Here is a 19,705-nt window from a genome sequence, read left to right as displayed (position 1 = left end):
ACGTATAAGAGACACGTATAAGAGACAAGCACTATAGAGACACGCACTATAGAGACACGTACTTGAGACACGCACTATAGAGACACCGCACTATAGAGACACGTACTATAGAGACACGCACTATAGAGACACGTACTATAGAGACACGCACTATAGAGGACACGTTACTATAGAGACACGCACTATTAGAGACACGCACTATAGAGACACGCATATAGAGACACCACTATAGAGACACGCACTATAGAGACACGCACTATAGAGACAAGCACTATAGAGACACGCACTATAGAGGACACGGCACTATAAGAGACACGCACTATAGAGACACGCACTATAGAGACACGCACTAAGAGACACGCACTATAGAGACACGCACTATAGAGACACGCACTATAGAGACACGCATATAGAGACACGCACTATAGAGACACGCACTATACAGAGACAGCACTATAGAGAACGCACTATAGAGAAAGTACTATAGAGCACGTACTATAGAGACACGCTATAGAGACACGCACTATAGAGACACGCACTATAGAGACACGTACTATAGAGACACGACTATAGGACACGCACTATAGAGCACGCACTATAGAGGACACGCACTATAGAGACACGCACTATAGAGACACGCACTATAGAGACACGCACTATAGAGACACTCACTATAGAGACACGCCATATAGAGACAGCACTATAGAGAACGCACTATAGAGACACGCAATAGAGACAACGCACTATAGAGACACGCATAAGAGACACGTACTAAGAGACACGCATAGAGACACGCCACTAAGAGACCACACCTACAATGGACACACTATAGAGACACGCCACTATAGAGACACGTACTATAGAGACAGCCGCACTATAGAGACAACGCACTATAGAGGGACACGCACTATAGAGACAGCGACTATAGAGACACGCACTATAGAGACACCACTATAGAGACACGCACTATAGAGACACGCACTATAGAGACACGTACTATAGAGACACGCACTATAGAGACAACGCACTATAGAGACACGCACTATAAGAGGACACGCACTATAGAGACACGTCACTATGAGACACCACTATAGAGAACACGTCACTCATAGAGACACTCACGATATAGAGACACGCACTATAGAGACACGCATATAGAGACACGCACTATAGAGACACATGCACTATAGAACACGCACTATAGAGACACGCACATAAAGACAGCACTATAGAGACACGCACTATAGAGACACGTACTATAGAAGACGCACTATAGAGACAACGTATCAAGAGGACACGTACTATAGAGACACGCACTATAGAGACAGCACTATAGAGACACGCCACTATAGAGGGGACACGCACTATAGAGGACACGCACTATAGAGACACGCACTATAGAGACAACGCACTATAGAGACACGTCTATAGAGACACTCACTATAGAGACACCACTATAGGAGACACGTATAAGAGACACGTACTATAGAGACACGCTACTATAGAGACACGCACTATAGAGACACGTACTATAGAGACACGCACTATAGAGACACGCACTATAGAGACACGCACTATAGAGACACGTACTATAGAGACACTCACTATAGAGACACGTACTATAGAGACACGCACTATAGAGCACGCACTATACAGACAGCACTATAGAGACCCGCACTATAGAGACACGTACTATAGAGACACGCACTATAGAGACACGCACTATAGAGACCACTACTATAGAGACAAGACTATCAGAGTAAGCACTATAGAGACACGACTATAGAGACACCACTAAGAGACACGCACTATAGAGACACCACTATAGAGACAACCTATAGAGACAACACTATAGAGACACACATAAGAGACACACTTAGAGACACCACTATAGAGACACTCACTATAGAGACACGCACTATAGAGACACGCACTATGAGACACGCCAATATAGGACACCACTATAGAGACACGCACTATAGAGACACGCACTATAGAGACAAGCACTATAGAGACACGCACTATAGAGACACCACTAAGAGACACGACTATAGAGACACTACTATAGAGACACGTACTATAGAGACACGCACTATAGAGACACGCACTATAGAGACACGATAGAGACACTCACTATAGAGACAGCCACTATAGAGACAGTACTATAGAGACACGCACTATAGAGACACGCACTATAGAGACAGTCACTATAGGACACACTATAGAGACACGTACTAAGAGACACGCACACTATAGAGACACGCACTATAGAGACACGCACTATAGAGACACACTAGCACACTATAGAGACACGCACTATAGAGACACGCACTAGAGACACGTACTATAGAGACACGTATATGAGACACGCACTATAGAGACACGCACTATAGAGACACGCACTATAGAGACACTCACTATAGAGACACGTACTATAGAGACACGCACTATAGAGACACGCACTATAGAGACACGCTACTATAGAGACACGCACTATAAGAGACACGCACTATAGAGACACGCACTATAGAGACACTACTATAGGACACGCACTATAGAGACACGTACTATAGAGACACGCACTATAGAGACACTCACTATAGAGACACGTACTATAGAGACACTTACTATAGAGACACGCACTATAGAGACACGCACTATAGAGACACTACAAACGCACTATAGAGACACGCACTATAGAGACACGCACTATAGAGACACGCACTATAGAGACACGCACTATAGAGACACGCACTATAGAGACACGCACTATAGAGACACGCACTATAGAGACACGTACTATAGAGACACGTACTATAGAGACACGCACTATAGAGACACGCACTATAGAGACACGCACTATAGAGACACGCACTATAGAGACACTCACTATAGAGACACGCACTATAGAGACACGCACTATAGAGACACGTACTATAGAGACACGTACTATAGAGACACGCACTATAGAGACACGCACTATAGAGACACGCACTATAGAGACACGCACTATAGAGACACGTACTATAGAGACACGTACTATAGAGACACGTACTATAGAGACACGCACTATAGAGACACTCACTATAGAGACATGCACTATAGAGACACGTACTATAGAGACACGCACTATAGAGACACGTACTATAGAGACATTCACTATAGAGACGCAGTACTGAAATACACACAAATGTATTTAGTCGTCCCCCTCTCTATCTCTCTCTCTCAATGTGGATTCACTGATAGTCATTTACTTACCCTCCGCTTCACTCATCTCTAAAGCACACACTTGTCCTACACTCTCTTCCTCCAGGCACTACTTCAAAGGCGACTCATGAAGAAGAGAGTAGAGAAATCCAATTTCCCAGCTAGAAAGAACTCGTTTTTTCTGACAAAACATGTACCTGGAACCGACCCCAACAAATAAAGTGTCCACTTAAAATATCCCCGAGTGGTTTTCTAAACCGATCTTGGACTTTGCATCAAATACAGTAGGTCTTACATAACACCTACAAAAGGGCTAATCTCACAACTCAAAGCCTCTCAGCTCAAAGTGTTAACAAACTAAACATATCACAAAGCCAAATTTGAACCCATATTCACCTCTTCTCAAAGCCCAAACCCACCTCACAACCTCAACTCTCTCCTAGAACCAAACCCACCTCACAGCCCCAGACAGGCATTGAGCTCAGACAGGGTGAGGCCGCGGTCCCCATCGCGGTCACAGTACTGGGCAAACTTCTTAGCACAGCGGCGTGGCTTTAATCTCCTGCGCAGGTAGAGGCGGAGCGGCCGGGCCTCACGTTCGCTCAGCACTCCACTGTCATCCGTATCCAGCTTCCTGAAGTGCCAACGCAGCACCTCAACCTCCCCGCCCGGGTCTGACATGTCCCACACCTCAACCCTCAGGGAGGGGACCGAGGTGGATGGGGGAGGGGACATGGGGCCTGACAGGGGGGCGTCCGACACCCTGGTATAGAAATGACACATGTCAGACCAGTAGCATTGCTCTTCTGCGGACAACAGTCATGTATTGGCTTGTATAGTCTTGAATTGAAATCAAATGTTTATTTTAAGATGAGCCACATGCAGGGAGGATCTAGCAGACACAAATCTGAGAGTGACTTCTTAAAGGGCCTCCCGCTGACATACTGAAGATGACGTTCCACTGTGTTTTTTACAGAACCACAGAGCCTGGCAAGTCAGTGAATCTATATTTATGAGATTCCCGCAGTCAGGATAAAATAATTCATTTCACACAAGCACTCCATTCCTGAACCCTCAGTCACATTGAACATATAACCATTTTCCAATTGAAAAAGAACAAACAAGTTATTTATAAACAGAAAGGCAATCGGTATGAAAAATATATCTTTTAAATATTTAATCACATACTGGAGTACTATCAGATCCATTACGGCACCACAGTCAATCAGTGGCCTGGTAAATTGGTAATGTATTCAGAAATACACTATACTACTAATACAGTGGAGGCTGCTGAGGGGAGAACGACTCATAATAATGGCTAGAACGAAGCAAATGGAATGGCATCAAACACCTGGAAACCATGTTTTTGATGTATTTGATACCATTTCACTGATTCCGCTCCAGTCATTACCCTGAGCCCGTCCTCCCCAATTAAGGTGCCACCAACCTCCTGTGTACTAATATCTGTCAGCGAATAGAGGAAGGTTTTGGAGAGAGCGGGGTGAGAGAAACAGGGAATTACAGATGGACGGATATGTAAAACAGAAGATGTGGCGTGAAGGAGAGAGTTGTGTGTATAAATGAACTGAGTGAAAAACGGACAGATGGAGAGAGAGAAAGGAGAAGAGGTACGGAGCATTTAAGTGGCCACGAGAGGGAGGAGAGATGTGAGCGTGAGAAAGAGAGGGATGAACTGGAGAGATAGATGGGATGAGTAGGTCCATGGGGTTTAATAGAGTGGTATGCAGACTGACCTGTAGTGAGAAAGAGAGGGATGGAGTGAAGATATTAACAGATGGTAGGGGAAGTCCAGTGGGTTTAATTATACTGAACAAAAATATATACACAACATGCAACAATTTCAAAGATTTTACTGTGTAATGGTTCATATAAGGAAATCTGTCAATTTAAATACATTAATTAGGCACTAATCTATGGATTTCACATGACTGGGCAGGGGTGAAATCCAGAAATTTAACATGAATGAGTTTTTCCCCACAAAAGGGCTTTATTACAGATCGAAATACTCCTCAGTTTCATCAGCTGTCCGGGTGGCTGATCTCAGATGATCCCACAGGTGAAGAAGCCGGATGTGGAGGTCCTGGGCTGGCATGTTTACACGTGGTCTGCGGTTGTGAGACCGGTTGGACATACTGTCAAATTCTCTAAAACGATGTTGGAGGCGGCTTATGGTAGAGAAATTAACATTAAATTATCTGGCAATAGCTCTGGTGGACATTCCTGCAGTCAGCATGTCAATTGCACAATTTCTCAAAACTTGAAACATCTGTGGCATTGTATTATGTGACAAAACTGCACATTTTAGAGTGGCCTTTTATTGTCCCCAGCACAAGGTGCACCTGTGTAATGATCATATTGTTTAATCAGATTCTTGATATGCCACACCTGTCAAGTGGATGGATTATCTTGGCAAAGAGGAAATGCTCACTAAAAGGGATGTAAACACATTTGTACACAATATTTGAGAGAAATAATATTTTGTGCATACGGAACATTTCTGGGATCTAATATTTCAGCTCGTGAAACATGGGACCAACACTTTACATGTTGTGTTTATATTTCTGTTTAGTATAAATAGAGTGGCATGCAGACTGACCTGTGAGGGCTGAGTATTCCAGACTGTTCAACCTCCAGCTGCAGAGCTCTCAACAGACTCTGCAGGAACTCTTTCTTCCGGGTCCCAGGGCACCCTGGGAGCAGAGAGAGGGTATTAAGGCAAGGCAATGGGGTCAGTTTAAGTTGTGACTCTTGACAAAATGAGATACTCCTACCCGTTATGATGTAAACTAGACAAGAGTCCACGTTGCATTCGCCACAGCTCATGGACACAGTACCCACAGTACTCAGTATAGAAAGTACCAATCAGATGTACAGTGTTAGTGTTAGCCTGGTCCTAGATCAGTTTGTGATGTCTGCCAATGGCCATAGGAGTGACAATGACCATAGGAGTTGGCAGAAAGCGCAAACTGATCTGGGACCAGGCTAGTAAAAACGAGAAAGATCCTTGTTGATCTGTCCAGGTATAGTGCAGTGCAGTTTGATGATCTGACCTGGTAGAAATCTGTCTCTGTAGCTCCTGTCAGGCTGGCTGCTGTGGGGCTCCTCCGGGCTGCAGTCTGGCAGCCGGTTCCTGAAGGGGGCAACAACAGCTATGGGAATGATCTCCAGCTGTAACTCATAGACTCCTCTCCAACCATTTAGTCATTATGATCATACATCACAATGCATTTACCCAATGGTTTAAATATAATACAATGTTAAAATATACAATATACAGTATACACTGAGTATACCTAACATTAGGAACACCTTCCTAGTATTGAGTTGGGCGCACCCCCCTGGAACGGAAACTGCACCTCCCACAACCACAGGGCTCTCCAGAGAGTGTTTGCAGTCTGCCCAATGCATCACCGGGGGCAAACTACCCGCCCTCCAGGACACCTACAGCACCCGATGTCACAGGAAGGCCAAAAAGATCATCAAGGACAACAACCACACAAGCCACTGCCTGTTCACCCCGCTATCATCCAGAAGGCGAGGTCAGTACAGGTGCATCAAAGCTGGGACCGAGAAACTGAAAAACAGCCGATCAGACTGTTAAATAGCCATCACTAGCACATTAGAGGCTGCTGCCTATATACATAGACATGAAATCACTGGCCACTATAATAAATGGAACACTAGTCACTTTAATAATGTTTATATATCTTGCATTACTCAACTCAGCGGTGTCAGAGGAAAGCCCATAAAATTGTCAAAGACTCCAGTCACCCAAGTCATAGACTGTTTTCTCTGCTACCGCACGGCAAGCAGTACCGGAGCGCCAAGTCTAGGACCAAAAGGCTCCTCAACAGCTTCTACCCCCAAGCCATTAGACTGCTGAACAATTCATAAAAATGTACATTGACACCCCACCCCCTCCTCTTCTTGTACACTGCTGCTACACGCTGTTTGTTTGTTACCTATGCATGGTTACTTCGCCCCCACCTACATGTACAGATTACCTCAACTAACCTGTACCCCTGCACACTGACTCGGTACCGGTGCCCCCTGTATATAGCCTCGTTATTGTTATTCTTATTGTGTTTCTTTTTATTATTACTTTTTATTTTAGCCTACTTGGTAAATATTTTCTTCTTCTTGAACTGCACTGCTGGTTAAGGGCTTGTAAGTAAGCATTTCACAGTAAAGTCTACACTTGTTGTATTCAGCGCACGTGGCAAATAAAGTTTGATTTGATATGTATATACTGTATTCTATTCTACTGTATCTTAGTCTATGCCGCTCTGACATTGCTCGTCTATATATTTATATATTCTTAATTCCATTCTTTACTTAGATTTGTGTGTATTGGACATATGTTGTGAAATGGTTAGATATTACTTGTTAGATATTACTGCACTGTCAGAGCTAGAAACACAAGCATTTCACTACACCCGCAATAACATCTGCTAAACACGTGTATGTGACCAATACAATTTGATTTGGTCAGTCTATGTCATGGAAAGAGCAGGTGTTCTTAATGTTTTGTACACTCAGTATATACTCAGTGTTTGAGTTCTTCGGTAGGCATTTCTTAGGCTCCTGGGCTACATGGTGTGCATTGATCAGTTTAGTAAAGTGTGGAATGGGAGAGTTCTGATAGCGGACTGTGCGTGTCATGGGAATGTAGTATGCATTTAGGTAAAGCTTTATTGTACTGCCAAGTTAAGCTGGTACAAGTCATTCCTATGTAATTACCTGGTAATTATCAGGCTGTAAAATAAAGCGTTAGCCACATTTCTCTATCCACTAGGTGCCTTGTTTGAGGCCATACCTGGCAGAGGTGCCTGGTAGAGGCCGTCCCGTGTCCGCCCGGACACACCAGCAGTACCCCGTGGTGACGTGGCACTGAATGGGGCTGTAGCGCCCGTCTGCACTGCATTTTGGGATGAAGCGCTCCTCCTGCCACAGAAGATGCACCTCAGCCATCAACGCTGCTCTCTCCCTGTCACACGTCTGAGGACTGTCTGTGGAAGCACGAATGTACGCACACATGTACACAAACACACTAATCATTATCTCACAGAAGTGATAGCTATGGAAGCTCATAAAAAGAAAAACTCCTTACCTGTAGGGCGTTTTACAGAACGATTCCCTTTGGGGTCAGAGTTCAACCGGATGGTCACCCAGAGCGGAGGAGCGGTGATTCCTGTACAGGAAATATAGTGATATTAGTGTAAACAAACAATATGGTGGTATCATTCTGAAAATGTCCATCATTACGGGACGGTTTCCCAGAGACAGATTAAGCCTAGTGCTAGACTTAAAAGCATGTTCAATGGTTATTCTCCATGTCCACTCCTCTCACCTGCTACAGACTTAGTCCTGCTAGGGTCGGCGATGGGCCGCGAGGGACCACCCTCACCTGTGTCCACAGAGACAAGAACTTTTCAAGGACCAAACTGACTGTGATAAAAGCCCGTACCAGAGTAGGTATGTGTGTGGCAGTGTTTGAGTGAGTCTTTATATTAGTGTCAGTGGAGCACTATTGATTGATATACAGTACAGTACTTATGCGTGTCAGTCAGGTGAATTCTCACCTCTTTGGGCTGACTCCAGATCAGTCATCTGTGTAATTTCAAACAAATGACTCATGGCACAACACAACATACTACAAAGAGGGCTGTGTGAAGATCTGTTTAATGGGTGGCTTGATAGACGCTAATTCACAACTATTTCCGGCTGGCCGTTTGGTCTAAACTCTGTCTCACCTGTGCAGTTGGGTCTGAGGTGCAGGACAGAGGTCCCACTGACAGGTTTCCCATCTGGAGTAGAGCACCAGCAGTAACCAGTCTGGTTGTGGCACTGCACCTGAGAAAGTGGGAGATTTGTCAGAACCTGCGTTTTGCCAACTACGTTAAAGCCAAGTACTGAAATGTATGCTCACTAAAGGGTAGCCATAGACTGTACTCTCTGCTACCGTCCGGCAAACGGTACCGAAGCATCGGCTCTCGAACCAACAGGCTCTGAGACAGCTTTTACCCCCAAGCCATAAGACTGCTAAATAGTTAATTAAATGGTTACCCAGACTATTTTCACTGACCCCATCTTGTGCTGACTCTATGCACACTCACAAGACTATATATACAGACACACACACTACATTGACCCTCTCACACAAAACCCACACACATTCACATTCACTCACATACCGACACAACATAAATACACACGCACACTTTTAAACTCATCATACGCAAAGTGTACAAAGCATTAGGAACACCTTCATAACATTGAGTCCCCCCCCCCCCCCCCCCCCTTTTGCCCTCAGAACAGCCTCAATTCACCGGGGCAAGGACTGTACAAGATGTCGAAAGCGTTCCACAGGGATGCTGGCCCATGTTGACTCCAATGCTTCCTACTGTTGTGTCAAGTTGTCTGGATGTCCTTTGGGTGGTGGGCCATTCTTGAGACACACAGGAAACTGTTGAGTGTGAAAAACCCAGCAGCGTTGCAGTTTTGGACACACTCAAACCAGTGCACCTGGCACCTACTACCAAATCCCGTTCAAAGGCACTTAAATATTTTGTCTTGCACTTTCACCCTCTGAATGGCACATAAACAATCCATGTCTCAATTGTCTCAAAGCCTAAAAGTCATTATTTAACCCGTCTCCTCCCCTTCATCTACACTGATTGAAGTGGAGGAATCATAGCTTTCAACTGGATTCACCGAGTCAGAGCAGGTGTTCCTAATGTTTTGTACACTCAGTGTATGCTGCTAGTCTGTTCTTTATTCTTACTCTTATTATTATCTATCCTGATGCCTAGTCACTTTACCCTGCCTTCATGTACATATCTACCTCAAATACGTCGTACCTTTGCACATAGATCTGGTACTGGTACTCCCTGTATATAGCTCCACATAGATCTGGTACTAGTACTCCCTGCATATAGCTCCACATAGATCTGATACTGGTACTCCCTGTATATAGCTCCACATAGATCTGGTACTGGTACTCTCTGTATATAGCTCCACATAGATCTGGTACTGGTACTCCCTGTATATAGCTCCACATAGATCTGGTACTGGTACTCCCTGTATATAGCTCCACATAGATCTGGTACTGGTATTCCCTGTATATAGCTCCACATAGATCTGGTACTGGTACTCGCTGTATATAGCTCCACATAGATCTGGTACTGGTACTCCCTGTATATAGCTCCACATAGATCTGGTACTGGTACTCCCTGTATATAGCTCCACATAGATCTGCTACTGGTACTCCCTGTATATAGCTCCACATAGATCTGGTACTAGTACTCCCTGTATATAGCTCCACATAGATCTGGTACTGGTACTCTCTGTATATAGCTCCACATAGATCTGCTACTGGTACTCCCTGTATATAGCTCCACATAGATCTGGTACTGGTACTCCCTGTATATAGCTCCACATAGATCTGGTACTAGTACTCCCTGTATATAGCTCCACATAGATCTGATACTGGTACTCCCTGTATATAGCTCCACATAGATCTGATACTGGTACTCCCTGTATATAGCTCCACATAGATCTGGTACTGGTACTCCCTGTATATAGCTCCACATAGATCTGGTACTGGTACTCCCTGTATATAGCTCCACATAGATCTGGTACTGGTACTCCCTGTATATAGCTCCACATAGATCTGGTACTAGTACTCCCTGTATATAGCTCCACATAGATCTGATACTGGTACTCCCTGTATATAGCTCCACATAAATCTGGTACTGGTACTCCCTGTATATAGCTCCACATAGATCTGGTACTGGTACTCCCTGTATATAGCTCCACATAGATCTGATACTGGTACTCCCTGTATATAGTTCCACATAGATCTGGTACTGGTACTCCCTGTATATAGCTCCACATAGATCTGATACTGGTACTCCCTGTATATAGCTCCACATAGATCTGGTACTGGTACTCCCTGTATATAGCTCCACATAGATCTGGTACTGGTACTCCCTGTATATAGCTCCACATAGATCTGATACTGGTACTCCCTGTATATAGCTCCACATAGATCTGGTACTAGTACTCCCTGTATATAGCTCCACATAGATCTGATACTGGTACTCCCTGTATATAGCTCCACATAGATCTGGTACTGGTACTCCCTGTATATAGCTCCACATAGATCTGGTACTGGTACTCCCTGTATATAGCTCCACATAGATCTGGTACTAGTACTCCCTGTATATAGCTCCACATAGATCTGGTACTCCCTGTATATAGCTCCACATAGATCTGGTACTGGTACTCCCTGTATATAGCTCCACATAGATCTGGTACTAGTACTCCCTGTATATAGCTCCACATAGATCTGGTACTGGTACTCCCTGTATATAGCTCCACATAGATCTGGTACTGGTACTCCCTGTATATAGCTCCACATAGATCTGGTACTGGTACTCCCTGTATATAGCTCCACATAGATCTGGTACTGGTACTCCCTGTATATAGCTCCACATTGATCTGGTACTTCCTGTATATAGCTCCACATAGATCTGGTACTAGTACTCCCTGTATATAGCTCCACATAGATCTGATACTGGTACTCCCTGTATATAGCTCCACATAGATCTGGTACTGGTACTCCCTGTATATAGCTCCACATTGATCTGGTACTGGTACTCCCTGTATATAGCTCCACATAGATCTGATACTGGTACTCCCTGTATATAGCTCCACATAGATCTGGTACTGGTACTCCCTGTATATAGCTCCACATAGATCTGGTACTGGTACTCCCTGTATATAGCTCCACATAGATCTGGTACTGGTACTCCCTGTATATAGCTCCACATAGATCTGGTACTGGTACTCCCTGTATATAGCTCCACATAGATCTGGTACTGGTACTCCCTGTATATAGCTCCACATAGATCTGGTACTGGTACTCCCTGTATATAGCTCCACATAGATCTGGTACTGGTACTCCCTGTATATAGCTCCACATAGATCTGGTACTAGTACTGCCTGTATATAGCTCCACATAGATCTGGTACTGGTACTCCCTGTATATAGCTCCACATAGATCTGTTACTGGTACTCCCTGTATATAGCTCCACATAGATCTGTTACTGGTACTCCCTGTATATAGCTCCACATTGATCTGGTACTGGTACTGTCACGACTTCTGCCAAAGTCGTTGCCTCTCCTTGTTCGGGCGGTGTTCGGCGGTCGACGTCACCGGTCTTCTAGCCATCATCGATCCATTTTTCATTTTCCATTGGTTTTGTCTTGTCTTCCCACACACCTGTTTTCAATCCCATCCATTATCCTCTTGTGTATTTAACCCTCTGTTTCCCCTCATGTCTTTGTCAGAGATTGTTTCTTGTTAGTATTGTTTTTATGTGTATAGGTGCGCGACGGGTCTTCGTACCCATATTTGTTTTGTTCGTTTCTTATTTAGTGTTATGGAGCATGTATTTGGACTTTCATTAAAAGACTCCATTTTACACTACGTTTGACTCTCCTGCGCCTGACTTCCCTGCCACCTATACAAACGATTCTGACAGAATCTCTGACCCAAATATGAAGTCAGCAGGAGAGGACACTACGCTCATGGAGGTGGAGGAACGCGTCCGGGAACAAACGGAGGAGATTGAATGTTTGAGCGCAGTCATGGATCGCATTGTCCAGAAAATGGACCGCTGGGAGAGACAGGGAGTTTCTCCAGCGCCTCCACTCCCACAACCAGGGTATTCCTTGAACACTTTTTCCCCTCCTGAACCGAACAAAATCCATTTACCCCTACCCATTGGATACAACGGAGATACTGCTGGCTGCCAGGGTTTCCTCCTTAAACTTAAGTTGTATCTGGCCACGGTCTCCCCAGTACCATCAGACCGTGAGAAGAGTTGCGCCCTCGTCTCATGCCTCACCGGGAAAGCCCGGGAGTGGGCCAGCGCTGTGTGTAGAGAGGAGGATGCGGCGTTGGACGATTTTGAGGAGTTCATCCGCCATTTCCGGAGAGTATTCGACCACCCATCCGAAGGCAAAGCGGCGGGTGAGCGCCTCTATCATCTGAGGCAGGAGACGAGGAGTGCACAGGAGTTTGCTTTGGAGTTTAGAACCTTGGCTGCCGGCGCCGGATGGAGCGACAGGGCCCTGATCGACCAGTACCGCTGTAGTCTACGCGAGGACGTCCGTCGGGAGCTGGCCTGTAGAGACACCACCCTCAACTTCGACCAGCTGGTGGACATGTCCATCAGGCTGGACAACATGCTGGCTACTCGTGGACGTCTAGATCGGGGTCTGGTTGTTCCATCCTCCCGCACCCTCTCTCCCGAACCTATGGAATTGGGAGAGATGGTGCGCAGGGAGACCGGAGGGGGTTCCTGCTCGAGCACCATTTATGGTCGCAGAGATCACACTGCTGGTCGGTGCTGGGTTGGTTCCTCTGGGAATAGAGAAGGCAGGCAGGGCACTCTGGCATCACCCCAGGTGAGTAGGCACCATTCTCATCCAGAGCCCTCTGTCGCACTTATGTTTGTCTCTGTCACTTTTCCGGACTTTTCCCTGCATTCCCAGTATAAGGCGCTAGTAGATTCAGGCGCAGCTGGGAATTTCATTAATAAAGATCTAGCTCATAGTTTAGGGATCCCTATTGTTTCTGTGGATATGCCTTTCCCTATTCATGCCTTAGATAGTCGACCATTAGGTTCAGGGTTTATCAGGGAGGTCACCGCACCTTTGTGTATGATAACGCCGCAGGAGGGTCACAAGGAGAAGATTAGTCTTTTCCTTACTGATTCTCCTGCGTATTCTGTGGTGCTAGGCCTACCCTGGTTAACTTGTCATAACCCCACTGTTTCTTGGCCACAGAGGGCTCTCACAGGGTGGTCGCGAGAGTGCTCAGGTAGGTGTTTAGGGGTTTCCGTTGGTGCTACTACGGTGGAAAGTCCAGACCAGGTCTCCACCGTGCGCATTCCCCCCGAATATGCCGATTTGGCTCTCGCCTTCTGTAAAAAGAAGGCGACTCAATTACCACCCCATCGACGGGGGGATTGTGCGATAGATCTCCTGGTGGACGCTGCATATCCCAGGAGTCACGTGTATCCCCTGTCGCAAGCGGAGACGGTGGCTATGGATACATATATCTCTGAATCCCTGCGTCAGGGGTTTATTCAGCCATCCATTTCACCAGCCTCTTCGAGTTTCTTTTTTGTGAAGAAGAAGGATGGCGGTTTACGCCCGTGCATTGATTATCGAGGTCTCAATAAAATCACAGTGAAATATAGTTACCCGTTACCTCTGATAAATACAGTTATTGAGTCAATGAACGGGGCACGCTTCTTCACAAAATTGGATCTCAGGAGTGCGTACAATCTGGTGCGTATTCGGAAGGGTGATGAGTGGAAGACGGCATTTAGCACCACCTCAGGTCATTATGAGTACCTTGTCATGCCATATGGGTTGATGAATGCTCCATCAGTTTTCCAATCATTTGTAGATGAGATCTTCAGGGACCTGCATGGGCAGGGTGTAGTGGTGTATATCGATGATATTCTGATATACTCCGCTACACGCGCCGAGCATGTGTCCCTGGTGCGCAGGGTGCTTGGTCGCCTGTTGGAGCATGATCTATATGTCAAGGCTGAGAAATGCTTGTTCTTCCAACAATCCATCTCCTTCCTAGGGCATCGGATTTCCACTTCAGGAGTGGAGATGGAGAGCGACCGCATTACTACCGTGCGTAATTGGCCGACTCCAACCACGGTAAAGGAGGTGCAGCGTTTTTTAGGGTTTGCCAATTACTACCGGAGGTTTATCCGGGGTTTTGGTCAGGTGGCTGCTCCCATTACCTCACTGCTAAAGGGGGGCCCGGTGCGCTTGCAGTGGTCGGCTGAGGCGAACAGGGCTTTTGGACACCTGAAGACTCTGTTTACCTCGGCGCCTGTGTTGGCTCATCCGGATCCCTCTTTGCCATTCATAGTAGAGGTGGACGCATCCGAAGCTGGGATAGGAGCAGTGCTCTCTCAGCGTTCGGGTGTGCCACTGAAGCTTCGCCCCTGTGCTTTCTTTTCGAAGAAGCTCAGCTCGGCGGAGCGAAACTATGATGTGGGGGACCGGGAGCTGTTAGCTGTCGTACAGACCTTGAAGGCGTGGAGGCATTGGCTTGAGGGGGCTAAACACCCTTTTCTCATCTGGACTGACCACCGCAATCTGGAGTACATCCGGCAGGCGAAGAGAATGAATCCTCGCCAGGCAAGGTGGGCCATGTTTTTCACTCGTTTTGTGTTTACCCTTACTTACAGACCGGGCTCCCAGAACGTCAAGGCAGACGCATTGTCTCGGCTGTATGACACAGAGGAGCGGTCCATGGATCCCACTCCCATACTCCCAGCTTCGTGTTTGGTGGCGCCAGTAGTGTGGGAGCTGGACGCGGACATTGAGCGGGCGTCACGTGCAGAGCCCTCTCCTCCTGAGTGTCCAGCTGGTCGTCTGTACGTTCCGTCCGCTGTCCGCGACCGATTGATCTATTGGGCTCACACGTCACCCTCCTCTGGTCATCCAGGGATAGGTCGGACGATGCGCTGTCTTGATGGGAGGTACTGGTGGCCCACTTTAGCCAAGGACGTGAGGATTTATGTTTCATCCTGCTCGGTGGGCGCCCAGTGCAAGGCTCCTAGACACCTGCCCAGAGGTAAGCTTCAACCTTTACCCGTTCCTCAACGGCCGTGGTCGCACCTGTCGGTGGATTTTTTGACTGATCTTCCACCTTCACAGGGTTACACCACGATCCTGGTCGTTGTGGATCGGTTTTCGAAGTCCTGTCGTCTCCTCCCTTTGCCCGGTCTCCCTACGGCCTTACAAACTGCAGAGGCCCTGTTTACACACGTTTTCCGGCACTATGGGGTGCCTGAGGATATAGTGTCTGATCGGGGTCCCCAGTTCACATCAAGGGTCTGGAAGGCGTTCATGGAACGTCTGGGGATCTCGGTTAGTCTTACCTCAGGTTTTCACCCCGAGAGTAATGGGCAGGTGGAGAGAGTTAACCAGGATGTGGGCAGGTTTTTGCGGTCCTATTGCCAGGACCGGCCGGGGGAGTGGGCGAAGTTCGTGCCCTGGGCAGAGATGGCCCAGAACTCGCTACGTCACTCCTCCACTAACCTCACTCCTTTTCAATGTGTATTAGGGTATCAGCCGGTTCTGGCTCCTTGGCATCAGAGCCAGACCGAGGCTCCTGCGGTGGACAATTGGTTTCGGCGCGCTGAGGAAACCTGGGAGGCAGCCCACGTCCACCTTCAGCGCGCCATAAGGCGCCAGAAAATTGGCGCAGACCGTCGCCGCAGTGAGGCCCCGGTGTTCGCACCAGGGGACAGGGTCTGGCTCTCGACCCGAAACCTGCCCCTCCGCCTGCTCTGCCGGAAGCTGGGTCCGCGGTTTGTGGGGCCGTTTAAAGTCCTGAGGAGAGTGAACGAGGTATGTTATAGGTTACAACTGCCCACTAATTACCGTATTAACCCCTCGTTCCATGTGTCTCTCCTCAGGCCGGTGGTGGCTGGCCCGCTCCAGGAGGCTGAAGTGCGTGAAGTTCCTCCACCTCCTCTTGACATCGAGGGGGTCCAGGCGTACTCTATTCGATCCATTTTGGATTCGAGACGTCGGGCGAGGGGCCTTCAGTACCTCGTGGACTGGGAGGGGTACGGGCCGGAGGAGAGATGCTGGGTTCCGGTGGAGGACGTTTTAGATCCTTCCATGTTAAAAGAATTCCACCGCCTCCATCCGGATCGCCCTGCACCTCGCCCTCCGGGTCGTCCCCGAGGCCGGTGTCGACGCGCTGCTGGAGCCGCGCGTCAGAGGGGGGGTACTGTCACGACTTCTGCCGAAGTCGTTGCCTCTCCTTGTTCGGGCGGTGTTCGGCGGTCGACGTCACCGGTCTTCTAGCCATCATCGATCCATTTTTCATTTTCCATTGGTTTTGTCTTGTCTTCCCACACACCTGTTTTCAATCCCATCCATTATCCTCTTGTGTATTTAACCCTCTGTTTCCCCTCATGTCTTTGTCAGAGATTGTTTCTTGTTAGTATTGTTTTTATGTGTATAGGTGCGCGACGGGTCTTCGTACCCATATTTGTTTTGTTCGTTTCTTATTTAGTGTTATGGAGCATGTATTTGGACTTTCATTAAAAGACTCCATTTTACACTACGTTTGACTCTCCTGCACCTGACTTCCCTGCCACCTATACAAACAATTCTGACAGGTACTCCCGGTATATAGCTCCACATAGATCTGATACTGGTACTCCCTGTATATAGTTCCACATAGATCTGATACTGGTACTCCCTGTATATAGCTCCACATAGATCTGGTACTGGTACTCCCTGTATATAGCTCCACATAGATCTGGTACTGGTACTCCCTGTATATAGCTCCACATAGATCTGGTACTGGTACTCCCTGTATATAGCTCCACATAGATATGGTACTGGTACTCCCTGTATATAGCTCCACATAGATCTGGTACTGGTACTCCCTGTATATAGCTCCACATAGATCTGGTACTGGTACTCCCTGTATATAGCTCCACATAGATCTGGTACTGGTACTCCCTGTATATAGATCCACATAGATCTGGTACTGGTACTCCCTGTATATAGCTCCACATAGATCTGGTACTAGTACTCCCTGTATATAGCTCCACATAGATCTGGTACTGGTACTCTCTGTATATAGATCCATTCATGTGTATTTTATTCCTCTTGTGTTACTATTTTTATTTTTATTCTAATTTTTGAACTATACATTGTTGGGAAGGGCTCGTAAGCAAGCATTTCAGGGTAAAGACCACACCCTTTGTATTCGGTTCAATCATAGCAAATTCAATTTGCTATGATTTTCTGTCATTTGAAAGACAGACAGTACCTGCAGGAAACTTCCATCTGCACCGCATTCTGGGACGGTGTGGCTGCGGACGCTGGACTCCAGGGCCTGACTACGAGCCAGCTGGCACTTGGACTGGGTGGAATCTGAAGGGGGATGTCCAGCAACAATCTCTACTACTTCCAATGGCATATATAATCAATGCAGAAGTGTGTATTGATTGTGTGTACTGTATATATCAGGGATGGTCAACTGGCGGCCCTTTTGAAGGCCCTCGGATCAATTTCTACACACAAAAAAGTTTATAGGGACTCAGTCGGGGTCTAAACTTACTGTTGAGAGTTAGAATAGAAGAATAGACCAGGTGTAATTTCAAAATGTGGTTGTGCATCAGCAGTTTTTCTCTTGTTATGTCAGTCAGTGATAGCAGTGGAGGCTGCTGAGGGGAGGACGACTCATAATAATGGCCGGAATGGAGTGAATGGAATGGTATCAAACATGTTTTGGGGTTTCTCATGAGTTTGATACCCATTCCATCCACTCCATTCCAGGATTACACTCCATTTCAGCCATTATTATAAGCAGTCCTCCCCTCAGCAGCCTCTACTGACTGATAGTCAGTAAATTAGCCCATGTCAGAAATTATTTTTCAGATTTCTGAGTTAGTTTAGCGGCCAGCTGTCTAAACTTGTTATCATGGTCGAATGACCAGATGGGGGGGGGGCCCATTGATTTTGTTAGTCAGTCTCACTCAGATATCATATTCAAAACGGCAAACATTTCTCTCCACCCTATGGCAAAATGTGTAGAATTGCAGGAAATTAGCACTAAGACAGCTCATTTTCCTCTCTGCCCCATGGCAAAATGAGTAGAATTGCACGAAATGAACTCGCAATGTGAGAGGCGGTGGACACAGAACCACGAGCAACTGCAGCACCTCACGCTGAGTTCAGATTTTTTTGTGGCTCTCACCCCCATCAAAGTTGCCCATCCCTGGTATATATGGTGATTAATAGATGGAATGTATATATGTGTATAGTGTGAATACGCGTGTATAGATGGAGGCGTCTATTACTGATTTTCATAGAATGTACACAGTTTATGGTCACCAAAGGGTACTTACCTGCACAGTGTGCTCGCGGTGCCGTCCGTAGCTGAGTGTTGATGCACTGGGCTCTCTGGAAGGCACACAGGGACATGTAAAGGCGTCCGTTGCTGCCACATACTGTCCGGTGGCGCCCCCTGTGGCAGTCCAGCGCACAGCCCCGGGGCCACATGTTTTCTGGGATCAGAAACGTCTGGAAACAAGCAGCAACACAGGCAGTACAATACAATTACACCCTCCTGACCTGTACTCTCATATGACACACTTTGACCCCCAGCAGCGTACTGTATCAGAGAGATGGATGGAAAAAGACCAGAGAAGGGCTCGCACCGAAGTTGTGTGACCAATCAGAACAAGGGTAAATACACATTTGGAGTGTATTGGTGTGGATAGACTTAAGCAGAGCTGGTCAGAGAGAGGGATTAAAAAGGAGCTATTTGTTGGTGCCTTGGCTAGTGGATACTCAGTCTGCTGCTTGTCTGGCACAGGAACAGTGCTTCAGTGTCACGCTA

The 19,705-nt window shown here is 46.8% G+C and overlaps 1 protein-coding gene across 1 annotated transcript; it reads right to left on the bottom strand.

Moving 5' to 3' along the window:
• Positions 1–3,663: 3,663 nt before the first annotated feature.
• Positions 3,664–19,365, bottom strand: LOC120018639 (SPARC-related modular calcium-binding protein 1-like). The gene is made up of 9 exons (XM_038961840.1): positions 19,212–19,365; positions 18,131–18,234; positions 8,982–9,081; positions 8,579–8,635; positions 8,339–8,419; positions 8,045–8,237; positions 6,279–6,358; positions 5,825–5,918; positions 3,664–3,970 (listed from the first exon to the last, which is right to left on the bottom strand). The coding sequence occupies exons 1-9, from the start codon at positions 19,363–19,365 to the stop codon at positions 3,664–3,666; spliced, it is 1,170 nt and encodes a 389-aa protein (XP_038817768.1).
• Between the last annotated feature and the right edge of the window lie 340 nt (positions 19,366–19,705).

Source organism: Salvelinus namaycush, chromosome 23, assembly GCF_016432855.1.
Source record: "Salvelinus namaycush isolate Seneca chromosome 23, SaNama_1.0, whole genome shotgun sequence".
Lineage (NCBI taxonomy): Eukaryota > Metazoa > Chordata > Actinopteri > Salmoniformes > Salmonidae > Salvelinus > Salvelinus namaycush.
This window is presented reverse-complemented; position numbering and strand designations above follow the sequence as displayed.

Coding starts and splice junctions, on each gene's coding strand:
- LOC120018639 (XM_038961840.1), bottom strand. CDS start 19,365: ATGTGGCCCCGGGGCTGTGCGCTGGACTGCCACAGGGGGCGCCACCGG. Junction 9,082..18,130: donor CAGATGGAAGTTTCCTGCAG/GTACTGTCTGTC, acceptor CCACTTTCTCAG/GTGCAGTGCCACAACCAGAC. Junction 8,238..8,338: donor TTCTGTAAAACGCCCTACAG/GTAAGGAGTTTT, acceptor GTGCTTCCACAG/ACAGTCCTCAGACGTGTGAC.